Source organism: Gallinula chloropus (assembly GCF_964237585.1).
Source record: "Gallinula chloropus genome assembly, chromosome: 5".
Lineage (NCBI taxonomy): Eukaryota > Metazoa > Chordata > Aves > Gruiformes > Rallidae > Gallinula > Gallinula chloropus.
Genome location: NC_140090.1, coordinates 73,949,826 through 73,976,539, shown reverse-complemented (window position 1 = coordinate 73,976,539; position 26,714 = coordinate 73,949,826). Strand labels below are relative to the sequence as shown.

Sequence of the window (26,714 nt, the reverse complement as noted above, 5' to 3'; positions counted from 1 at the left end):
TTTTTCTGAGCTCATTTAGTGCCTAAAACAATGCAGGCCTGACCCATGATCAGGACTTCCCAGCACTGGAATAATACAAAAAAGCAAACGTTCTCACAACCCAGCTGGAGTGCCGGATACAGACACTGCCTTGCAGACATCACAACATGGAGGCATCAAATTCCACCAAAACTAAATTACCCAGCAATACCAGCCCATTTGGTTATCACTGCAAAATAGCCTTCATGTTCCCTTTGCTTTTCAATCTCACTCACAGTTGTGGCTTTTAGCTAATCTGTCCTCTGAATAAAACTCGTCAAATTATCGCATCTTGCTCCTTAGGTACTGGGGTTCTGCTTCCCATGTCTTGGTTCTTCTAAAGTAAGCAGGCTCAGAATCACTCTCTCTCTATTTTACCAGAAAAAACTTGGGAGTTTGAAACCAGGTCCCTTGAAGCCAGCTTGGATCTAAGATGTTCACTCACAGCTTCACTGTTTTAAGACATTGCTGCTTTCTGACGTGCATTAAACACTTTGACCCACACCTCATTCATGCAAGAGATGAAAGAACAGCATATGAGAGTGCTCCTCAGCTGTTCTGAGGAAAATCTGGGACCTTTAAATCGAGCTGTCTCCTATGGCAGTCTTAAACTACACACTTTCTTTCCTCCTTCCATCTGTCTTGCTCTTGCCTGAAGTGCTGCCCTCTCAGCCCTTAGTTCACCAGCTCATGTGCTGGTTTCTGTCCAGCCCTGGCTAGGCTGGATTCCAAGCCTAACACATCCTGCCTAACACACTGCAAGAAATCCTCATGGCCACGCAGTTAAATCTTTGCTACATCAGGGGACGTAAAGATCAAGAAGCCACTGTGAGCTGATCCCAGAAGACCAAAGAAACAAAACATTCTATGTGTGTCTCTGGATGCAGCAAATGATGAATCCTGTATCACCTCTGAAACTCCATGGATGCAGAATCTGAGTCCATTGGGACTGCCCAACTCAACTGGGTTAGTTCACAACGCTTGTAGCTATCCTCACAAGTCGCCTGCAGATCCTGGCAAGGGACATGGCACGGTTATATCCTTATTCCCATTTCAAGGCTGCCTGTATACAGATGAGCAGAATTTGGGACAGGATTTCTCTTGTGGTTCTTAAAGTGCTGATTAGTTTAATTAACTTTTTCATGAAAGTAAAATAGGGAATAAATTTTAGCTGTATTTCTATGAGATCAGATTATTAATGGGTCTCACTAACACAGATTTCTTCAAGCACCTCTCTTTCATATTGACAGTATTTTGCTGATTTGATTACATAGAAGAGGTGGCAGCATGAGGACTGCTAATTAGAACTGAACTCTCAACTTATTGCCTGTCCACCTTTTCCTATTAGCAGATCCATACACACACTGTGTTTACCTCCGATACCAAAATAATTCTATAGTTCATATATGTCTCCTTTAAAAATTTTTAGCCTGAAGAACTGATATGAAGAAAAAAAATATAAGGAAATCCAAAAGTTCAGCTCTAAAAGTAGGTTTTACTACAAATAAAGTTTTATTAACTCTAGCGATTAGGAATGCCCTTGAGCTAAGATTTTTTTTTTTATGGTATCATTAACAAGTGGCATTACTTGTATGCAGGCATCAGGAATGAATTATGCTTTATGTGCAGTCACTATATATTCTAGGGGATTCAGGACCTCATCTAGGAGGTTCAGAGATACTCAGCACCAATGGACTTCAATAGGAGCTGAGAATGTTCAGCAGCCTGCGCTAGTATGACCACAAAACACAACTGTGCAGTGCATGCTGAAATAATCATGAGGTAAGTACCCGGTAATTTCTCTCTTCTAGTCAAAGTGCACATTACACATTAATTACAGTTAAGCCACCTAAGCACGATTATCAAGTATTCTACAGAAACATGTAATTTCTATGCAGATATATTTGGCAAGAAAGCTCCATGAATCTACTGTTATTCTCTGCTGCCACATATACGTGGACAAGGCAAACCAAGTAATTAACAAGCCAAATAACCCTGAAAGAAAGTTTAATATTTTAGTATTTATTGCTGCCACAAACTCACCTTCGAAGAACGCCAAAGTAGTTTAAAGCATGGAGAAGTGTACATTATGAAGGACATTTAAATACATTTCTTCATCTGACATGCAGAAAGCCTGAAGAAGCCAAGACCAGTACCCTGGCTTCTCATCAGTTGCTTCTGAATTTTACAACTAAATGGCAATGATATGTCCAGGTGGCAAAATTCTGTTTTAACAGCTGCATCAACTGTTCAAAACTCAAAAGCAGCATCTTAACGGATTAACAGCTCTCCATAATATTATCTTTGTAGCATGCAATTTGTTCCCAATGCTAATTAGGTATTTAGAGACACACATAAGTAGAGAGAAATGACTGGATGATTTCTCATTTGCTGAGAAATCTACTCTCTGGAAAGGAGATCCACTATGGGGATTGACGACTGATGTGATTCTGGTGCTAGAATTAGTGCAAGAAGGATATGAAAAAACGTGGCTTAAACTATCTAGATGGTAAAACAATACCAATACAGATCTACACATGGTTTATATGTGCATGAAACTTTTTTCTCCAAATAGAGCAATTCTATTCCTAAGATGCATTTCATAAGTGTGGGTACTGAGGGGAATATAAATGATTTAGTAAAAGATGAACTTCAGTATTCTTTTTCTGTTAAATAGATCTTTTTTAGTCTAATCTGGGATAACAGGTAAAACATTCAAGGGACCATTAGTTCTAGAAGGCATTTGTTTCTTCTGTCTTTTTTTTCGCATACATACTGCAGGGCTCCATTTCTGTTTGCCTTTGCTGCTGCATTGCCTGTCACTAAAATACATCTTTAACTGTATATCATTTTTCCTCTGGATTTTATTTACCATGTCACTCACCAGCTAGCTTCATATAAGTACACCTCAAGCTACTGGAAAAGAGCATTCTCCACATTCACTACTAATATCATTCCATAGATTGAGTGGAGTACTTTATGAGAGATGCTGCTATCATCCAAAGACAAATCATCTCTATGACATATTCGGTCAGCTTTTACCCAGGGCTTAAAATCATACATCTACAGCACTAAAATGTTTAAGCTGGCCCTACAGCATCCTTCTTCTGAGAAATTGATAGCTCTTTTTGTGCACCCTTATAAGTATATGTTCAACCAACAGAACCACACTCAGAAGAACATGTTGAAGCATATGTAAGTGGAAATACCAAGCATTCAGACGCTGTATTGCTTGCACAGAGTTTTTTTCCTTTCTTATGTCCAGCCTATGCAATGATTGTTGCAGGTGGTGTGCAGAAGCATATGACGTTATTATGTTATTGAAGGCTGTATCACAATGCACTCACCCAGGGGAACTGAATAATGGCTGCACAGCCAAATCTGGCAAACCATTATTTCCAAGAACTTGACTATCCAGTTTCAATGATTTCCTCTTAAAAGAGCCTTTCAAGCATTTTTGTCTGGCTTTTGCTGTTTGTTTGTTTTAAAGGAAAAGGCTTTAAATGCTTTCTAGCTTTACTATTCTCCCTGAAGTCCCAGGACTTCATACTGGACATATCAGCTGCATCACACAACTCTGGCTCAGGACCAAATGTATGAATTGTCAACAATAACCCCATAGGTGAAAATTATCTTTCCTCTTGTCCTCTAGATGGGGCAAAATGGTAAGGCTCCATGGCAGGTCTGGAGAGGTACGTTTATAGAGCAGAGACCCTTGACTGTGCCTGTTCCTTCCTCCCCACAGCTCCAGCAGCTCAAATACTTTCCAGTGTAGCCTGTGCTGCAACAGCTGCTCTGGCAGTGATGTGAACCTGAATCTTTAAAAATGTTTGAGTTCAGTTATTATTTTGGCCTGCTGCCAACTTTTCCTGTGAAATGCAGCTAAAAGAAAGAAAACTGTGATGTTCTAACTCTTTATGATCCCACTAAACTGGCCTGAATTCAGGGAACAAAGAAATGGCACTTCTTTAGTTCATTTTTTTTTTCCTTGACCAAATGTAAAAGTTTTCTGTAAGCAACAGAAGTTTTAGAAAGTGCCTTTGAAATTTCTCAAAAAAAATCTTTCATTCCATTGTGTTGGAATTATTATCAGATAACCCTACATTTGTGTAAATACATATTTCATATATAACTACGTGAGCACATCACAAGAAGGTTCAAATCATGATAAAATGGGCACCCATGTGACAGCAGTTGCATTTCAACTTGTGAAGTGCTTCAAATAGTTAGCTGCAGATACAGACAACTTTATGTATAGTTACTAACACCTTACACAGTGCCCGACTGAATCTGTAGTCATTGTCTTAGAAAATGAATGTGTGCTTTGTGTCTAAGGATCAGAATTTGAGCATATATAAGAACAGTCAGGTAACTGTGTTACAACATCTGAAGTAGTTCCCACAGCTCGTTTAGAATAACAAAGTTCAGAGTACTGAGGCATTTCTGTTCACTTATTCTGAGTAGCTCTCAAGAGCTGCAAATCGTACTGTTACGTATCTCCAACTTCTTAGTTTATATATAACTTCTATTTAAAAAAATCGGTATCACAAATGATTTTGTCTCTTTTTTTCCCCACTGTGGAACATACTGCCCAAAATAATCGCACTTAAAACTTAATAATTCACTTTTTTTATTAGCCCCCCCCCCCCCCCCCCCAAATCCTTTACCTTGTAGACCAATACTTTCTATCAGGTTCTCCAAAAACAGGATAAGCAGGTATATGTAGAAGAAAATTGAATATGTGGAAAGAAAAGCTAACTTACTAATATTAAATAATACTGTCTTGTCTTTTCCATTAAAATAATAAAAATAACTGCTTCCACAAACATAGTAAATTACATTTTCCCATATGTGTAGGGATGTTTACTTGCAGCAACATCTACCTCCTCAGCAAAGTAGTCATTTTCTTGTCATTTCCAAATAGTATGTTACAACTTGCTCAATCTTTCGAATGTTACTTTCTATAATGACACCTTGAAGTGTCCTGAAAGTCTGAGGGAAGTCAGAATATTTTATGTGGTGATATCAACACACCACTTTATATGCAGCCAACGAATAATTAAAATTGCTCACGAAAGAGTGGTGTGCGTTGTTAGGGCTGACTTCATTTTCCATTCCTGCTGTTCATAAGAAGAAGAAGGCACTGGCTTGGAAGATATTTGTAGGTGCAGGACAGTGTCAGAAGCTTCTTCCCAATTAAGTATTTCTCAATACGAAGATCACATTCAATTTGGGGGAAAAAAAAAAAAGCTACTACTTTTTATCGCACTACTACACCCATGAGCAACATCACAGTTAAAGAAGCTGTCTACTGTAACAATTTGATCCCACGTTGGCATTTCAGCTTACAAATGGGGTATTTAACTTTACAGCCTTGTCTAACAATGCCTTCTCATTTAGTCAGGGAGAGATCCAGGAAATCGAACCGTACCGTATCTGTCTCTTTTTGTGCAGTCAGTGTACATAAGACTGGATGCTTTTTTTCTTCTTCACTAATGGGAAATAAAATTGGTTTCAACTGTATCTAGAATGAAACAAGCTGCAAGTAGACCTGCAACTTCAATCAGGTTCATTTCTTTCCATTTCAGCCTTAGCAGTCTGGGACAAGAAAACAGTATTACAACATACTCAGAGTTTACAAGAAAGGCGCAGAACTGTGGAGACAAAATCAGCCAGCTCTTTAATTCATGACTGGTCAGGTCAGAAAATAAGCATAATTCACAGCCTTGCTTCCAAACAAAGAACACCTTAAAGTAAGATTCCAGATGCAATAATAAGTAGCCTGCTCCTATTTCTTTAAACAACGATCTATTCCTCTACATAAATTGTTTGGCTTGAAAAGCTGAAAATGTTTTGAACAGGAAAAATAAAAGTTCCTTTTCAAGGTCTGGCAGAACTGCTTTCCAATTAAAGAGCGGTAGATTTGTGGTATAAGTGGCATCCAAAAGCAAAGAAGATCAGAATGCACTTCATGAAGCCTTGCCAATGAAGTACCTCACCCCACCTTTTTTAAGCTGTATCATTTTCTAATGCATGATTTCTTGAGAAATCAATACTCCATTTTCTGCCTCGTACTTTGAAGAGTGCTTAGAGCTACTGATTTGAACATGAGGCTCATTACTGACTTTGCAGTGAGTCCCTTGCATTGCAACCCAAAAGATGTAAGCAATACCAAAACCCCCAAACCCAACAAACAGTTAAAATCTCCTACCTTTGAGTTATGCTTAGTTCAATCTTTAAACTATGAAGCAGGTTAAGTGCTTAGATGTGGTCTCCTCTACCACTACATACTATTATCACTACCATCTGATTATTATTTGGTGCTGTAACATGAAGGTGGTATTTTTTTCACTTCATTCTCCTAAGAAAAATCATTACAAGAATCTCAACAGCCATTACTGACCTCCATGTCTGCTGGCAATTTCTCTAGGAGCGTTAAGGAGTAAGTGGAAACAGCTTCCTTCAAAGGAAGGGACCGGACAGATCGGTGAGCCCTGCTGGGAAAGCTGCACCAGTGCTGCCAGCGCTCAGCTGAATAAACAGAAGTTTCAGCTCTCAGAGCAAGAAACGCAGCATTAAAATTAATGCATGCAATCTGATATCAAAAGAAAAATAATTTGGGGAAGCAAAGACTCTCAACTTTTGCTTTTCAAAAGGGAAAAGAAAATGCATACAGTAGCTGTTGTGATTAGGTAGGGAAAGTCTAAGAGGAGAATGTAACACGCACTTTATCAGAAGCACTGAAGCAATGGAACATCATCTGAAGTCAGACCAAGTACTGCACAAAAATGGATGTAGTCAAAACATGGAACAAACACCAAGAGGAACATATAAGCCAATTAATTTGAATACTTACAGATATTATTTGCTTTGTGATGTTTCTTGGGCCTTTTCTAAAGGTATTTTTATTAAAAAACCCAAACTAATTCAATGATGCTAGTATCACTATAGCAAGACAATTATTCATGTGGAAAAGGTTCTGGAGATGTATCTACGGATAAAAAGGTGGTCATAGCAGTATATCTTACTTTTGGAAGAGAAGGGTAATAATTTACCTCAGGATATGGTGTATTTGCAAACTTTAACTCTGTCTTTAACCCGGGCTGCGCTATGCAAGGATAGATCTTTTGATTGGAACTCATCCTTTTAAGCATAACAGATTTATTCATTTACTAACAGTGTGCAAAGCAAGGTTTCATTTATGCTATTTGTGTACTATTGGTGAATGTGTAAATAAATAAAAACTTTGCCACAATTATAATTTTATTCCATCCCTTAGTAAACTGTAAGAGAAACAGTTGAAGGGGGATTACCTTCTACTAGAACAACTGAAATAGATTAGTGGGGGAAAAAATACACCCATAAAATAAATTTAGAATGTGATCTTGGAAATTAATCTCACAATTTTCAGGTGGCTAGTTATCTTTCATTCAGTTGAAGCATTGATTTTCACTGGATAGACCCACATTAACAATTTTGGACTGAGAACTACAATTTTGTAAAATATATTATTGTACTAGTAGCTTCTAATTTCTGTCCACAGGTTGTAAATTCACTCTGTTGCACTGTGATTGTTTAGTTATACCTATGTGTATCTATAGAAATAAAAAAAAGCATAGAATACACAGAATATGACGATACAGAGTGGGACACTTGCTGAGGCGAGTTATTTTACTTTGCTTATACCTTCTACTTACCAGTTTGATGGATAAGTGGCAGCTATAGACTTTGTGTAGAAATCAGTCAGGCACTCCAGATTAGGCTTGCTACCATTTTCCATGTTAAGACAATGTTGGATAGGGTCTAACAAGGGAAAGTTCAGCACTCCTTGGAGCTGTTGAGTAAGATTTGAAGTGTAATTGCTCCAATATGAAGAAGGGCACCAGGTCTTCTTTGAGCATTGTGTAGCACAATGTCAAGATGCCATCTGTTGTTGGCTGATGAAAACTCCCTTTGATAGGTGGGCTATACTGTTTGAGTGGGACAGATTGTGACTGTTGATTATGACATTGTTCACGTTCTAGTGCACTGTAGGGATTTGTCTGGTTTGGGATATAAAATTCAGTGTGTCTTGAATTTTTCATAGGGACTGTCATAGCAGGGAAGAAGTGCAAAGTGGCCTCCTGTAAGTATAGAAAACTTACTTGTGCTGAAGTCAGCAAAACCAAATTCTAAATCTAATGCAAAAAACCTAAGCTTTAAAAGCTTGACAAGGTTTCTGACTGTCCATTTGGCTGTCTGAAATATTTTCATGTACCTGCTGCCAAAGAAAGCCCCCAATAATTTATGATAAGAAGACAGAGAATGGTGCTTTCTAAAAAATCTCTTTTCATACTATGTTTGATCAATGGAGAAAGATCAGAGAAACCATTAGTGAAACATAATACCAGGGAAATATCATTTCAGTAAAACTCTAATCATCTAGCAACAACTGATGGAAGTTTATTGCAGAATTTTTTAGCACTATACTGATTATCAGATTATACAGCTATATACAGGTCCTAGGAAACTATTTATGTGAATGAATTACACATCCTTGTAAGCAAAATGGCACATTATAGATCCTAAATTGGCAAGTACCACTTCTCATGGGAACTAAGTCACACTTGCTTCCTAAGACAAATTCCTCTTTGTTAAATGCAGTTTTCATTGCACCTTGCCACAAAGTGCCATAACCCTGCAGGAAGAAATAACTGGTCCCCGCTGACTGACTGTACCAGACATGAATCATTGACTCCACCTTGTATGGAAAGAGATGGGGATGTCTGTGGGAAGAAGGAATTAAAACCCAGGGCCAAGACCTCTGCAGGAACTCTAAAAATAGACAAATTTAGGAAGAAGTGTGGAGTAAGCTTTCTGGTCTCAGTGTCAAGCCACTTAGTAAAATTAGGATTTGAGAAGTAGAAAATATAAATCAAACGCAGCCTTGATTTTCCTGTTGCTCTATAGATCCTGCATATTGCCCAAGTTTCGAATGACAATGTCACGTATCACATACCTCTCATTTTAGGTATGCCAGCCTTTCAGCAAATCATTTCAACTCTATCAGGCATCAGTAATTAACAGTGTAAGGAGAATGGAAACAGTGCATGTGAAAAGGGCACACTGAAGAAGAGACTGAAAGATAAGCTGATATACTTGCAAACCTGCTACTGAATGCCTGATATAATTTTAGAAAGATTTAATTTTAAAATACTCAATTTCCCCCTTCAGTCCTCAGTATTCTAGGCTGCTGCTATACCTGTGTCTTTGCACTGGCATAATACAGCAGACTAATACAAAACAATCAGGTCTAGAAAACATGACCTTGACCAGCTTGGAAGAACTAGGATTATTTTGATATAGAGAAAGGTGATAGAGGGGAAACGTAAAAATATAAAAGGCTGCAGAGAAAAGGAAGGAAGGAAATAATCTTTTTTCCATGCTCATTTTGTGCATGATAAAAAGTAATGGGCTTAAACCACAGCAGAGGAAATTTAGGTTAACTATTAGGAAAAACTTTCTAACAGCACAGCAATTCATCGGAGAAGAAATCCTAGGTAAGAAGCAGAAACTCCATTTTTGTATGCTTTTATGAACAGTTTAGACAAACAGCTGCCAGGAATTGTTTACATGCAGCTGATACTGCCTTGAAGAGGGGAGATGGGACTAAATGATCTCTAAAAGTCCTTTCCAGCCTTATTTTTTTTATGATTCTGTAATCAATATTGAAAGGAGCTTGGCATCACTCCTATTGAAAATAATGGGAGTTTGCAGAGTGTTCTGTAATGGCATTCCAGATTTCCTCCAGTACAAACCAAGGTGGAACTGTGAGCATTTTTGTGGAGTGAAGTGGGACCTTGAGCTTCAGTAGCTGCAAGAAGAAAGGGAGGTAATTTATACCTAGCTATACTGTCACACAGTATCTTGCATTACCAACACAGAAGAAATTTGATGCCTCTTTCAGGCCATTCTTCAAATTCTGTTCTGAACTGAAGCTGGTGGGTAGCTTATAATATTTCTTAGATGGATGAGGAACCAATTTTAAAGCATGATTTCACATAAATTGGAGGTTTTGCTATTCCAAATATTTTGAGGAAATATTCTTAAATAATCAGAACACAGTAATAAAAGGATGTATTTTAATTTCAATCTAACCGTCCACATAAAGCTACCTATAACTTTTCCTGTGTGAGTCTGAACAATTCACCTATGTCAGGCTGAACAATCCTCTGATGCAGTTCAGGACATGGCTCATTGTGCTGCCAAGTCATGGTTTGCTGTTTATTCTGTAAAAAAACCCCATTATTTTCATCCTTTCTATATACAAACACAAACAGAATTTATTCAAAGAATATTTCTTCACTAGTTGGCATTTAGAATTTAATAATTATGATCTCCAGAAATTGTAAAGAAATTTCCATCTGAAGTTCACATTTATACTTAGATCATTCTGTACTTTACAGCCAGCATTCCTTTCCTGCTTCCCCAGGAAGCATTCTTCTTGAATGCAATGTGTTATGCTCTAATATTTCATAGTTTAACTTGTAATGCTTTCTGCATATTGATATTTTCAGGTAACCAAAATACCACTACAAAAACCATCATTGTGTACTCTCAGCTGCAATATGCTATCTAAGATTCTTTATCTTTTTTCCTTCATGACGACTAATCATGCTTTCCTCTATTGTGGACAAAGATTCCTGCATGAGTATATTTGACAGCAATCATTTATCTACAGGAAAAATAATAGATTAATCTGCACTTCCCTGGAATAAAGAAACAAAAGAGAGTCTCTTATACATTGAGATACTGATCTGAAAATTCATCAACAAATACTGAAGAAGAGTTCCTAACTGCATCCTTGACTCAAACTTTCCTGCTGTGGCAATGCAGGCACCTGGAAATTAATGAACGATGTTATGCCCTAAAACATGCTATGAATGATTTTTAATTTTTTTTTTCTATTACACTTATAATGAAGCTGAGAACATCTCCAACATTAACCGATTTATGCCCACAATAAACTCACAAAGTAGTATTCCTATTTTACAGAGAAGGGAAACGCCACCTGCAGACAATGACATGGGGATCCAGTAATAGAGCAAGGTCTAAAGTATACTTTGGATGCAAGTTCCAGTGGGTGCATGTCCCAGCAAGTCCTTTATTTTATTTTTTCAGATATGATTAACTACAGTCACCACTTAAAACTTCCATGCTTACCTCATCAGTAAAACCACTGAACTGTGGAGCTGAACCCACTCTTGGGTGAACTTGAACTGAAAGACACAGAGGCAGATGCAGCTGCAAACGTGTAGGAAGGGGAAGGGTTGAGGGGAAAAAGACAGCACAAGCCTGGAGAAGTTATGTACCTGGAAAACTGCCCTGAATGATGCTACCAGGGACAATTCTGAAGCCTTGAACTGCAGTTATGTGTGTCATGCTGGTATATCACTCTCAGAGGACAAGGAGGGTTAACTAAGCATTCATCACTGAAACCCAAGCGTACTGCCTTACAGGGTTTGCCCTATAGCAAGGTACTAGATATTTTAACTCCCACTTACAGTCTGCTGCATTCAAAGCAAGGTAAGGACACAGTACTTCACAGAAGATGCTCTAGACTGTATATCATTGAATCATGAATTATAGGTAATAAATATATATATATAAAAAGAGTAGGAATTAAGCACAGAATGGGTGAAAAGGGTAGAATACATTGTCATCCTAAACTTTCCATGATTGTGTCATGTTGAGTCACTCTAAACCCTAAATATAGTTTGCCATTGTAATTTTCTTTGTAATCGTTCATTTACACCCTAGCATGTTTTGAGCATCTAAGACAACTTTATTGAAATGAAAGACTTAAAGTGACAAGAGTGGCTTTTTTCTGCTACTCTTCAGATTCATGCTTAGCAATTCGAAAAATTCTCTTAATATTAACATTTTTCAGATCCAAGAATTTTAGAAAGATCGGGTTTATAAAAAGGGATTCTTTTAAAACTCATTGACATACTGTTACTAGTTTAAAATGTCCCTCTCTTGGATGTCTGCCATTTTTCCATATTAAGGAGCTCTCAGTCATTTTCAAGCTCATCTTGTCCAGTATGAAAAATAGATGCATTTTGGTGTGTGACTTACTTGCTAGGTCCAGCAATATTTGCAGAAATCTAGCTTAATTTAGTATTTTCCTTCATTTTTATGTATTTAACTGATCCTTGGGTTTTTGTTTGCTTTTTAAAAAACAGTCTTTTAAAAAGCCTGCTTTCATTTGATGGACCTGCTCATTCTGTATGCCTAAACTTATCCTCTCGTTTCTGCAGACCTTTTTTTTTGCTGCATTTTGTAAGGAAGATCAAAGAAATCACCTTCCAACTTTGGTTGTTTGGTGGGTTTTTTTGGTTGAGGTTTTTTTTGTTGGGTTTTGGGTTTTTTTCCCCTGGGCTACTGCCTGATACCAGAGAAGCCCACCCATTGCAAGCACCATCCTGCATAAATTCTTGAGCAGCTCTGCAGTCAGGTATGATTCACCAGGGTGTATGAGTTCTGACAGCCTTGGCTAGGATCAATCTCATTCCCAAATGCAGCATTTGGTGGTTTCTACACTGTTCCCCATCTCATGTTCCATAAAGACTTAGTCATTTGGATGCACTGTTTAGCTGGTTGTATGTGTAGGCACAGTGCTGTGCCTAGATACTAAAAAGATAGTGTAGAGAGACACAGAACTCAGCCCTGGTCTCATGCAGACATTACTGACCCACATCTACTATAATCCCACAGGACATGAGGTGACACATAGGTGCCTCTGAACTATACCCCTATTCCTCTCTATTCCAGAATTAGGAAGCAGAACTATCCAAGGCACACAAATAAGAGAAGTTGAAGAGTTATCACAGTAAAGGAAGATGTCATAACAAGCAACCTAACAACCATGAGCTAATTAACACCAATCCTGAGCTGTGGGCAGTATGAGTTCAAATTTTTGCTGGATCCGAAATAGCTCCTTCAGAAGGACATTTCTGGTGAGTTCATAGTTAAGGGACAGTTAACCCACAACCAGAAAGGATGCAGGCAATTTAACTGAGCTCACTGTTACAAACTCTTACTACAACAAAGTATCCCATTAAGATGCATTTCCTCAGCCTGCTATTAAGTTTTATTAACAGAAAGTTTTGAACTTTAAAGCCTATGTCTTTTCCTTTGTACTTACAATAGTAATTGAATATACAGAGCACTAAGAGTAGTTTGTCTCCCATCTTTCATCTTTATAGTGTTTTACTTAATAATGCTATTAATTTATTTGTGTCCATAAATTTTAAACCCACAGTAGTTTCACAATATCGACTGAAAGGGCTTGGATCAAAGAATTCCAGAAATTGAGGAGCTTCAAACTTTTAAGAGCTACTTTTAAGCAAGAACTCTCCCTATCATGCTTTTAAACTGCTAACAACAGAAAGCCCTGACATCCTTCTGTCAACATTTTCCTGAACCACAAATTGCTCATGCATTAGAAATTCACTTGAAATGGCATAAAAAGGCTGTGAAGTAAATGTATTCCTGAAGCCTGGGTCTGCAAGCCAGTGTAATTTCAGAAAACACCATAAAGACTGAGAAGACAGCAGATGCAAGAACTGAATTTAACTCTAAATGATAACTCAATTTATTTTCTCTGTAGTCTAGTAACTTAATAAGTCTTTAATGGTTTTCTAAATAAACAGATGGATGCCATCAAATGCCACAGAATGATAAATCTGATTGGTCTCTGTATAATTCTGGACAGTTAAATCTCTAAAATAGTCAGTGGAAGCATCTTACTCCAAGAATGTGATAAAATAAATGTGGGAAGGTAGGCTATGTGCAATCACATGGTCCCAGTGATGAATTAAAACTTTCCATGATGGTATAACAAACAATCAGGACAGGTCTCAATGTAACTCTTTCTAGAGGGAGATCTGAACATATCTGAATTCCATTGATAATAAAAAAAGAGCTTATTTTCAAGGAATTCTAAGTTCAAGGAAGGAGAAGTAGGTGATGGGACCCTTGCTGAAAGATTTTAATCATATACAACTTGATCTTTGAAAGGTTTATGGTTCTAATTTAACTGTAAGCCATCTGTTCCACCTCGTATGTGTTGACTGAATATAAAACCAGACCACCAACTTCAAAGAGAAAGGACACTTATCCATTGTGTCACTTGCACAGGGATTTGTCCACTTTACCTAATTTTGTAACTCTAACTAGACATCTGTTGAATCCTCAAAGTTTAACAGTACAAAATTAAAATCATCTGCTTGCTTTTCAGAAGGAATATGGCCAAATAAGATCCTGTGTTAAGGTGAAGCTGTGCATTCATACAGGCTGAAAGCAGACAGGACAGACCCTATTACTGCATATTTTCTATGTAAGAAACACTGGTTCTTTGTGTCAATATTAAGAGTAGAACAAAACATAGCATAATAGCATCATCTCATCACCAATGTTTCCAGCTCTGTGAAATAAATGATACTACTGAAAGATCTTTTTCCATCAGATTTCTTATAAAAATTACATAAGTATCATATAACCTCTCTTAGAAAAATTCTCAAGCAAGAACTTCATAAGTTTTTTGATTGCCTTTGTCACTTTTTTGGGTGGGGTTTTTTGTTTCTTTTCTTTGTTGACATCTGCATAGTTCATGTCCAAAGAAGAAAAGCACAGTAGAATTCCTTTCAACTATGGAAAGCTTAGTGTTGCAGGGTGCCTAAGGGTCTGCCTCTGCTAGACTATCAAGTTTGAAGACCTATCTTTACAGAACATTTCATTCTTATTAAGGAAATACTTTTCTTTGCATATACTACCAATTGTACCATGACTTTCCAAATTCTACCAATCACAGAACAGGCAAAAAGAAAAATGCACTACATCCAGTAATACAAGTATAGAATTTCACAGACTAAGAAAGAACAGACCAAAATCCAAAAACTACAACTTTAATTAGAGGAAGAGATTATGATCAGAAAATTATGGCTGCAAGTAGAAAGGGGAAAAATATTAAGGAACTGCAGTTCCCTATCCCTCCACATGGAGCCTGTTGTGGGATCCCAAGGCTGTCCCTGCCATTTGACCAAAAGGTCCTAGCTGTCATAAATCTTGCCCTGACCCTTCAAGGGAGAAACCACTACTAGAAATCTGTCCCTTTCTACAACAGAAAAGCATGCTGTGCAAAGTTATCGCTGACCTGTAGAACATTCATCAAGAAAAATTATTGACTTTTCCCTGACTTTCAAGAAATACATTATAACTATGCTATATGGAAGCCAATAACCTTCTAAGGGAAGGAGGCTGTGCACATTTTTAATTTCAGAAATCCTATGAAAATGGATAAAAAGCATCAAACAACAAAGGAGACTGTGTTCTAGAGGTAAAGGGTGAATAAGAACTTCCAAAAGTTGAGTATAAATAAATAACAGCAAAAAAACCAACAACTAAGAGTCATTATGTAGAAAGAATGTAGAGGCAGAGATCAAGCATTTGCTAGATATTGTCCCAGGAGTTAATTATTTGATGGTTGTCAAGGAGGGAGTTAGTCAAAGAAGGTACCACCAATATGGATAATGGAATGAGGATATGGAATAGAAACAACAGAATTTTTATGCATTAACATTAGGGTAATCAGAACACTTGCTCTATAAGAATACAAGAAAAAAAAGGCTAGTAACATGGAAATTTAATAATCTGTCACATCAAATGCAGGAGCATAGAAATGAAGAACAGTAAATGAAGCTTATTTCACAGTAAAAAATGTCTAGATACAATTAAAAATTAAGTTCTGTACTGATCAGAGTCAGTTATATGATACTCAGCAAGAAAGAATAATTAAAGGCAGGTAAATGGAAAATGGGTCAAAATGTGCCAACATTTCATCAAAGCCTCTGCCAAACCAACCTGATAGGTTTCTACAATATATTTGTAGAAAATGCAGATTATTAGCTAGATTTCTGAAATAATGTGGGATATTATCAACAGACATGAAAGATGAGAAGCTATGGGTGTGGACAGCTGCATGAAGGAGAGGCAACATAAAGCAATTTTGAAGGGGGAGAAGGTAGCTGCTAAAGGTATAGAATGGCAACAAGAATCAACCTTCTTACTAGCCTTTTTTAATATTTTCATTAAAGAGCCTGGCATAAAAGTAGGCGTATGCTGCTGACAGTCATGACAAACATTGGTGTGCATCATCATTGTAGAAAAAGAGTACAAGATGAACTGGAAGGAGATGCATGACTTCAAGAATTTGAGGAATATAAATTTACTCTGATTCAACAGTGAGAAATTCAAAGCAATATATTTTGGGAATGAGCAGAAACTTATATACTAGTATAAGTTGGCTGTTTGGGGAAGAGAAGAAAGGCAGGGATAAAAGTTGTTGGCCACAAAATGACCAAGTTGGAAGGGGAGAAAAATGTGAAATAGGATACTCCAGGGAAATGTCAGTGTTATAGGACAAGGTGGACAAGGCAGATGGAATTTCACCTGGCACTCTGAGTACAACCTGGCCATGTGAGGTAAAAAAAGCTGAACCAAAGGTGAAACTGGGACAGTGCTATAAAGGTGTGCAGAAGACCAAATGACACATTTGAAACAGACCTCATTTGCCTTTGCCTTGCAAAATGAAGGTGGAAGAGATATATGATTGCTGTGTTAAAACATTGTGGGAGATAGATGTCAGAATGAAAATAAGATAACTCCCAAGTACTTTAGCCAATGGTCAGCAGACAAGTATGGTTGAAGGATGATGTTTCTTTCCAGGACAGAGGCTTCAATTTGAAGATCAGAGTTGTAGTGTGTCTGCTCACAGACAGAAGGTTAGGACCATGAGCATCCATCATTGCCTCTCTATTCCCCATGATGAGTGGGGAGAGGAAATAACCATATTGACATCTGGATGCAACCTAAAAATGGTTCAACCAACCCCTATTAATAGTGGAAGAGATGTACACAACTGTACTTACATTTTAGAAGTGTTCAGAACTTTCACAGCCTCATCAGACATCCTTCAGTTCTCTTTATCAATTAAAGCCCCCAAAGGAGATAAAAAAAAAGCCTATTTCTGATACTCTGGGGGAACAGTGACAGTTTTGGTTTGAATGCCGAACAACTAGTTGTCAAAGAAATGTTCATAGTATTTAACAGTTTTTATTAATATGTTGCATTTTATTGAGCTCCTCTAGGGCAGGAAATCTGGTGAAAAAGTTGTAAAACAACCATCTCTAACTCCTCCATTCTCCTCTTCTTTTCTTTCCTTTTTGGTTGATAGCTCTATACTATGCAGTTTTTACTGTCCAATCAATAAGTTACTTTTGCCAAGATTTGTGGAAGACATTGCTAACATTACACTGCATGTTCTTTGTATTAAAGTGTTTATGTCCTTTTCAAAGAAATTCTTCAGAATATAAAGGAATCAAGGCTCTATGGTGAGAATGATGTAAAAACTAATTCATAACAGAATCACCTAAAATGCTTTAAAAGACCAGACAAAAATCAATACCCACCTCATTCTTCATCACTTACAAAGCTTATTCTGCCAAGAACCTCAGCGCTTTTCAGGTAGACTTTACCCTGCAGGTTGCAAAAATAATTGCTTTGGGTTTTGGGCTGGAGGAGGGGTGGTGGTGGCTACTGGGTCCTATTATCTACTTTGTTTTTGCTTTGCCATAAATATTTTTTAAGTAATCATCAGCACCATCTGCCACTTACCACTGTGTTCTTTTCACAGTGTCAATACTATAAACACAGTCTGCTCCCTCATTTGATGCAGTGCAGAAGAGTGGAATTAAGCAGAAAATAGTCACTCCAAAAATAGGCATTACTATTTAAAAGAAAGCAGCTCCTTCGGTAAAATGATCTTCAGAACAGATGATTTCAGTTTCCAAGTCTTAAAGAGCTAATCTGCTAAGTGTCTCCAGTTAACTAAAAAGAACTCCAGATTTTACTTTTGAGACCATGGCACTTGACAAACCAATTCCCCGGTGTCACTAAGGTGAAGTTACCGCTTAATAGATAATTAGGAGTTTAGCTTTAGCTATAGTTATTAAACTCTTACAAAGAGTATTTTGATTTTCTCACACAATTTTGAGTTTTTCTATTTTTTGAGCATTTAACTGGAAGGATACTGCTAACTAATAAGGAGTATCCCTCAAAGCAATTACCAAAATTACATTCCTGTATAAAATACTCCAGAGTAATGTCAGGTTAAAGAGACACCTTACACTTTACAGCCAAAACAGTAAATGTAAACTTTAAAAAAAAAAAAATCATATGTTCTTCACTAAGTCTTTTAAAATAATCCAACTTAACTGCAGAGCTTCTGGGCAACTGAATGTGGCCAAACACTGAGCTGTGTTAATTATCACTGTGATTTCCACCATGGAAGCATCATTTGTATAATGCAGGTGTATAATAATACTTGGAGACAGAGTGTTTCTAGGAAAGGTGAATTATACTGCACTGTACAGCCCGCCTTGTTTTTGGCCCAGCTAAAATGCCTGACTCACTCTGGTATTTTAACACAAGTTCTAGACATCCACAATATTTTCTGTAATATATAGTTTGGCTTATTTCCAGTTGCATGTCAGGACTTCAGGAAAGTGAACAGAATTGAGATTTTTTTTTTAATATAATGTAAGAGAAATAGTGTTATTTGTGATGGGGGTGGCAAGATCCCTTCCAGGGATATTGTGAAATTGTCTTTTTCTCAGTCTTATTATAACACTTTCCCTGTTTACATGTCACTTTACCTAAACAGTATTGTTAGATTATAAATATAAATTCTACTCCTTCGGTGCGTCAGTAAGAATTTATGTCAATAAAACAGCAGATAATGAAAATAAGCCAATAGCCCGTTGCCAAAATTACAAAGAAGTAGACATGACATTCTAGAAAGGCAGAATGGTATAGAACAAAGAACAGGATGATACAGAGAAACATGTTTACTTCAGTACACATGTAGGACACCCAGATACTTTGATGGGACTAATAAACCGTCTGGGGAAAAAACAGAATGCAGAACTAAGCACTGTTTTATCTAGTTTTACATCCTTTCACAGATTTCCTTTTCTCTTTTGAATTATCACTTCTAGGTTTCTTGTTTATATGTGTTTAGGAGTCTAAATATCTTACCTGTTATAAATATTTTCCCATTTCTACCTCTGATCCCCTTTTCTCAGCATTCAGTACTTAAAGTGTTTCTTCACTAAATCCTAATATATGTGTGTGTGAATAAGTCCCACTTTTAAATGAATAAACAAGAGAAGTAAAGCCTTTTTATATAACTTCAGTATCTTTTCTCTAGAATAAGCTCTTCTTTTTCCCTGGTTCCCTTTTGTTCAGTTGAAGGCTTTATTTTTGCCATTAGGTATTAGGCCATATATGCCTTCAAAATGCTGTGTGCAAGACTATACACTTAATGTCACATTTTATATAGCATGAAACATATACTTATTGTAAGCATTATTCCAAAACAGATACCTTGCAAGCACTCTGCTCTACTACTTACCTGAGATTATACCATACATACAGCTTGTAAGTTGTTTTTTCCAGTTTCAACAGAGACCACACAAAGGACAAACAAGATTAACGATCTGACCTAGTCCTCTGCTTTAAACAGAAGCAGGCTTCAAGTCCTTTTTATTTTCCTCTTTCTCAGTATAAAAAGAGGTCTACAAAGAGGTGAAACAGCATACTAGCATATATATGTCTGAGAAGACAAGGGGTTTAAGTGGTCCTTAGCAAATGAACCTCTGAAGTTCAACCTTAACTCATCAGCTTCACTGCTACCATGAGGAAGGAGTCTTTCAGTAGGCACACAGATACACTTGCTAATGCAGCATCAGATTCAAGTGTTTCCCTGTATTTCCTTGTCTTTTGAGTACGTGAAAAATGGTAGAACCTTCAACATGTACACACAGGCCATTAAAAATATACACTCCATACATCACATTGCACAGTTGACTATATTCTGTTATGAACTTTTTCATTAACTCATCCTGTGTTCACTCTCTCAGTATTCTGTAAATACCCTCCAATATGAAAAAAGGCCAAAAGAGATTCAACCACCTTCTGTATGTCTGTAATATATTTTCATCAACATTGTTAACATTTTTCTACAAGAAAATCTTCACTCCACCTTGTAACCCTACTGATTTTATATTGGGTTATTTTGTAAGTGTGAAGGGGCTGAGCAGGGAATGCGTTTGTAGCAGGTAGAAATTCATGGGTCTTGCTTGCCCCTGGAGCATACTGAGTATGAATTCATTCTACACATCCAAACCCCTAACCTATGGTTTTGTTTAGAAGGATCTGAACAATTAAGCAATAGCAGTAACTATAATACTATATGAAAATTATCAATTGTTTCATATTTATATTAATGTGCCTCTTATGGTATGCAGTACCTTATTTTGCGTTTCCATCAGAGAAAATTAAAAATAGAACCAAAAAATCCTTGTTACTGACACACACACACCATCCCATCCAGAGCTAATTGTCTTGTAGTACACTTAATGAGTCGTTATTCATTATGATGGTGAGTACAGGGAAGGCAGATGGCATGGTAATTTTATTGATTCTGTGATCCTACTGTAGCTTGCTGATTAAGTAGGATTGAACGCCACAGTTAGTGTGGCCAGAATTACATGAAATTCTGTTTTGTTTCAAGGATATCACAGAGTAACTTTCAGACAGCACTGCTGGAGAGCCCTGCAAAACAGGATCACAGAATCATAGGGGTTGGAAGGGACCTCCAGAGATCATCGGGTCCAACCCCCCTCCCAAAGCAGGTTCCCTAGGACATATCGCACAGGTCAGCGTCCAGACAGGTCTTGAATATCTCCAGAGAAGGAGACCCCACAATCACCCTGGGCAGCCTGTCCCATGGCTCCCTCACCCTCACTGTGAAAAAGTTCTTCTGCATGTTGGTGCGGAACTTCCTGTGCTCCAATGTGAAACCCTTGTCCCGTCTCCACAGACTATTGAAAAGAAGCTGGTTATTTCCCCTCATGTCCCACACTTGGGGTATTTGTCAACATTAATAAGATCTCCTCATAGCCTTCTTTTCTCAAGGCTGAACATTCCATGACTTCAAAATTACTTCCACTGAAGTCGCTCTATTAATTACTGTATTTTTTTAATTCTGGATTTTGATTTCCGAGTGTTATTTTTGGCTATTAAGATAGACTGAACTCACATAGTCATAGCCATCTACATGTTAGATGACCTCTTTTCTCTAATTGAGAGATACTCATATACATACACCTTCAGAGACCATTCAGCTCACCAGCCTAATAGGAAAGCACCTTTATTGGGTACTCTACCACTCTTAATTTTTTGGTAGACAGGGAAATTTTGCTGTGTAAAAGTAACATAATTCACAAATTAACATTGTGCTTTAAAGCATTTACTGGCCTTATCCAAGAACGACGCAAACATCAGAGGTTTATAAACTTGTTGTACAATGCCTTGATAACTCAAAGTGTGAGATTTAGTTGGCTTTAATAACAATGATGACATAATCACAGTTCTTTTAACAGAATTTATCACACTACTAACGTGTTCTTTCTCTATTGCCCAATATATCACTAGAGTTGTATTAAGATCTTAAAGGAGTTATTCTTGGTCCTTCTATTGCTGGTAATTCATTGGCACCTTTTTCTGCATTAAGTAATTTATATATTATAATCTTTTTAAGCTTTTTTTTTTTTGTTCAATACCCTTTGAGATGTGTAATTTAGCTCTTTCTAGTGATCTGGTTGCAGCTGCTCTCATGATTAGATCTCCTTTGATACTGAGAAGACTTTAAGCTATTTAAAGCATGGGGTCAAACACTACAGCAATAATAGATGATCTCTAGTTTCCAGTGTGTCATCGAATCTGTAAGACATGCATGTCCATTGAACATTATAATCTACCTACAACTGCTTGAAGAAGTGATTTTTCTGAATGCACATACATTGATGAATACGTGTTGATATACATGGGATTTGTACTGAGAAATGCTATTTTTTTAACATTTGAATTTTGATCTGATTACTGATATACAGTGCAGCCAAATGGGACAACTGAAGAATGAGGAAACCACATGTTCTATCAGTCAATCCAAAACTGAGAAATTTCATTTTTATTACTACAAAGCTTAAAGTTTTTCAGTGATTGTCCTAATTTATGATGTGGTTCTAATTTCTTCCATAATTTAAGCAAACTTTCATTTAAAAACAGTTGTTACTCTAGAGAAGTATAATCAAATTTTTAGGATCCACTTCAAAACTTACACCTAAAAAAAGTAAGGTCTACTGTGCTACACCTAGCATACTATGATGGCTAGTGACAGAACAAAAGGGAATGGCTGCAAGTTGCACTGGGGAAGTTCAGATTGGAAATTAGGAGAAATTTCTTCTCAGAAAGAGTGATCAGGCATTGGAATGGGTTACCCAGGGAGGTGGTGGAGTCACCAACCCTTGGGGTGCTCAAGGAAAGGTTGGATGAGTTACTTAGGGACAAGGTTTAGTAAGTAATATAGGTGGTAGGGGGACGGTTTGACTAGATGATCTTGGAGGTCTTTTCCAAGCTTAATGATTCTATGGCAAATGTCTATTGACCTTCCAGACTTTAGGATGTTTAATAGTAAATTTTTTTCTTCATTTTAAAAGTCCTTTTTAAACCACGAGTCCCAATGAGTAGTGGGTTTTTTTTGGCAATAAATTAATTTTTATCAATGATTCCTCTGAATACATATGACCAATATGTATAATTAGTATATAATTTAGTATTTCTTAAAACAGATACTAATCTTAAGCAGTTTTATTGTGTCAGCCTAGCTGTTATTTGTATACTTAAGAGGATTAGCAGTTAGAATGAAGCTATGTTGTTGGATGCTTTGTTCTGTTAAATTCTGAGTATTTTCTACAGGAAGTAGAGAGCGCTCAGATCTCTACTGGGACATATGGTGTCTCCTAGAGAAGTTTTTGCCTTGCATAGCCTTTGGCCAAAGCCCACCATCTGTAGTTTCAATTCTTTTTCCAGCTGCTGGTAAAGGTGAAATATAGAACATATGCTGCAGAAAGAGTAACCTTTACATTACGGTGTGGGGCTGGTTTGTTGGGTTTTTTTAAACACTCAGAGACATTTTGTAACAATTTATTTGTTAACGTAAACCTTGGAAACTACTAAAACTCAGTTTTGAGCAAATTCAGATCCAAGAAATAGAGGAACATAATTCTAACAAGTCCAGTGGAGCGTAGACTAGTTATTTGTGGAAAGAATTAGCTTTCTTGATTTTGGAGAAATTGCAATGCAGAACTATACAGTCGTTCCCTTATATTTCAGACATATGCACTGATGAAACCCACAGTCTTTCATTGTGAACTGAGAATCAGCATCATTGACGTATCATTTAAACAAATATGTTTGACATGCTGTCAGTTTTATTCTAGAATGATCCCAACAAGCTTGAAAATCATTATATGCAAGTAATAGAGAATTCTAAAATTACTTGGCAAGACGTAATTACTGAACACGCTACTTACATCCACCTAAATATCATTGTTTTAACCTAGCTTAGGTCACAAGGGAAACCAACTGCATAGCAAACATATGTCTGCCGCACAAAGCTTCCACATCATTTCAAATAACTTGGCACAGTTCACAGCACCTGCTCCCAGGAAGCCCAGGAAAGGAGCAGCAGGTAGTGCTGCAGGACAGGAATGAAGTGAATTAGTAGAGCTACAGGTATGCCAACAAACTTGCATAATAGCTTCTGCCTAGACGATGCATGGTTACAGACAGTGAAAGCAGTCTATGAGTATCAAAATTCATTACGCGCAAGAAGAAACGATTATAGCAACATAATCTAATCTAATGGTTAAATCAGCATGATTGCACACCTCAAGCTTTTCTAGTTGCTTTCGACCCTGAACAAAGTGAAAGTTGTGGGTCCTAAAAATTTTAGGCATTTTAAAATACTATATGGATGAGAAAGACCGTAACAAATGCAGGACCAGCATCTGAAATATTCACCTGCTAAACGGATGGAAGGAAAAGTAGTAAGAAGATAGGGTAGAACAGGAGGACATAATGTCTGAAAGAGGTGTATTCTTTCACAGATTGAGAAACATTCAAAATGACACATGTGCTGCATTGCTGAGCCTAACTCATATTTCAAAAACCCTATTTTTTTCACATTTTACACACAAAGAACAGCAATTACTTTTAAAAAGACCTCACTTGTATGTAGTAAAGAGAAGCAGATTATGAAGTAGCTGGATACTTTTTTTACTGCTGAGATACACATCATAGGTAAACTTGAAAACAACAGAAAAAAAAATTAAGCACCAATTTTAATTTCCTTTCATAATGTTTTTTCTTGTTATAAGACTATAAACACCTTTGTTTCATTTTCATTTCCTTAAAACATGAACAGGGAATATGCTAAACATCCTTCCTCCCTTATTGCTCTCTTCAGAGCACTTATATTTATATGCCTCTTCCAGGAAATGTATTTGACAAAGCATCAGTAACACTTTTATTTTCATAGCACTTCCAGAAATTATATTCTGAGCCATAAACACCATTTTAAGGACTAAGACCTCATCTCAGATCTGAGAGAAAAAAAATAAAATAACCCTGCTCCACTAAAAAAAAAAAAAAAAAAATAATCCCAAATAAATAACAGATAGTCATTAGGCCAAAAGGAGAAGAAAGAACACTCAGCTGAGTTTATTTCCAACATAATTCAACTGAGTTTGCCTTCATCATCATTACTCAATACTTTTTAATCTCTTAAATGGATTTTTGAAGGTTAAAAGGATATCTTTTTGGCTCTCAATAATAAGTTAACATTAAAGAATATTTTCTGGCTTATAGAAGAATTTTGGGCACGTACCATGGAGCTCATTGTTCCTTACAAAGGTGTTCATTTTGGCAACAACTCCAATTAATACTGAAACACTAAACTGATCATCTGTGCAGCACAACATTACTGTCTAAACTTTGTCATCAAGACCATTTTATCATATCACTACAGGCAATTACTTAAAGAATTTAAAAAAGCATATTCAGGTACCTCTTGTTTTGGAACTGTGTTATAAGAGTGAGTGTAAAGGATTTGTACAATGAACTAGCATAGAACAGATGAAGTAGATTGCCACAAGAAATGCTTCCAGACAATGTTCTAATGCTAGGATCATTTCCCATGATCACCTTCCAAATGAAGCAGACACATTCACTCACACAATCCCAGATTTCATCTGAGAGGCATTCTGGGAAATGCTAATTTTTTAATTGAATCCTGGTCAGCAACACATTGGAATACAGGGTGAAAAAGGAACTTAACTGAAAGTCACTGCACTAAACGTCAACATGAACTGAGAATGCTCACTGGCATTCCTTATTTAGCCTCATTTAAGAGGTTGCATGTGATTTATTTTTTTTTTGCCCTGAAAGAAAATATTGAAGCATATTGGTATGCACATAGGTTGTTTCAGAAGGTTGTAATGATATATATTGTACACCAGCCTAGCTAAATCACTGGAACTTCTTTGGGATACCACATCAAATTCCAAACAAAATTTCCTCATTAAACATTGGCCCTAAACTTAACATCAACTTGACTGAGTAACCCTTGTATTCAGCCTCTGTGACATTATTTTAGATCTGTGTGGGTGCATTTGTCAAAGCAGCCCAAGTTGAACAAGGACCAACATGACGCTCACCACCACGAGCCTTACCTGACTGACCAGGGGGTGGGACTCCTGATGATCCTCTGGGCAGACATAAAAACACCGTGAGGACTGCGGCTCTGTTTCCTGAACATGGCTCAATGGCAATCGGTTTTGGAGCACCCTGAAAAAGGAAGACACCTATGTAACATCTGTGATTTCCATTACGTTTTCACTTGTACATCTTTCATTTATTTTAAGGTTCACTGTAGCATGAGGAAGATACTTTTCCCATTAAGTTCTTTACATTTAAAGAGATTGTCCTACCTATGCTAATTGACTGAAAAATGGGCTTTAAAAGCCCACGCTGCACATCTAACCAAACAGAAAAAATGAAATGATCATAAAGACAACAAAATCATACTTAATTTTATAGCTGAATGTACCAGAACTTCTTCTATTCTAATAAGAAGTAGCCATGTGAAAGAATTGTGCTTCATGAGCATCCATAACCTAGTCTTCCTAATGCCAAAGTCATAAAACGAGAGCACATCTATACTGCATGCAGATATACAAAGATAGCAAATCTCTCTTGTGTTTCCCATACCAGTACGTCTGCCTTCTCTGTGTCTTTCCTGGTAAGCAAATGATTTCTTTGAGACAGGATCTTCCTGATTTTTTTTTTTTTTTAACATATGCAGAAAACAGGTGTAGTATCACTATATTTAAATAAACTTAGAACCTCTGAAAATGTTGCCTGTGCTATTATCATCTTACTTTGCCTTACATAAAGCTATGATAATAGTGTTTTTGCTGGCAGGAGGTATGTGCTGTTACCAAGCATCTCCCTCTTATTAGCTTTATACAGATCTTTCAATTTGCAGTTAGTTTTCAACTAAAAGGTTCCTGCCATACTGTTCTGAAGTTACCAAGACTGAGGACACTAGGAGCTGGAAAAAAGCAAAGCAGTCTACAAAGCCAGAGAATAATAAGTTTCTAATATGACAATGTTTCCATATTTACATCCTT

The 26,714-nt window shown here is 37.0% G+C and overlaps 1 protein-coding gene across 1 annotated transcript in view; it reads right to left on the bottom strand.

Annotated features, from left to right (window-relative positions):
• ATRNL1 (attractin like 1) overlaps window positions 1-26,714 on the bottom strand; it is a gene marked incomplete at both ends in the record, with an annotated part of 499,083 nt that overhangs the window by 24,817 nt on the left and 447,552 nt on the right. Inside the window, one exon of the mRNA XM_084265269.1 lies at window positions 25,755-25,869. Within this exon, the coding sequence (XP_084121395.1) occupies window positions 25,755-25,869 (115 nt within the window). The remainder of the gene's footprint in view (window positions 1-25,754; window positions 25,870-26,714) is intronic.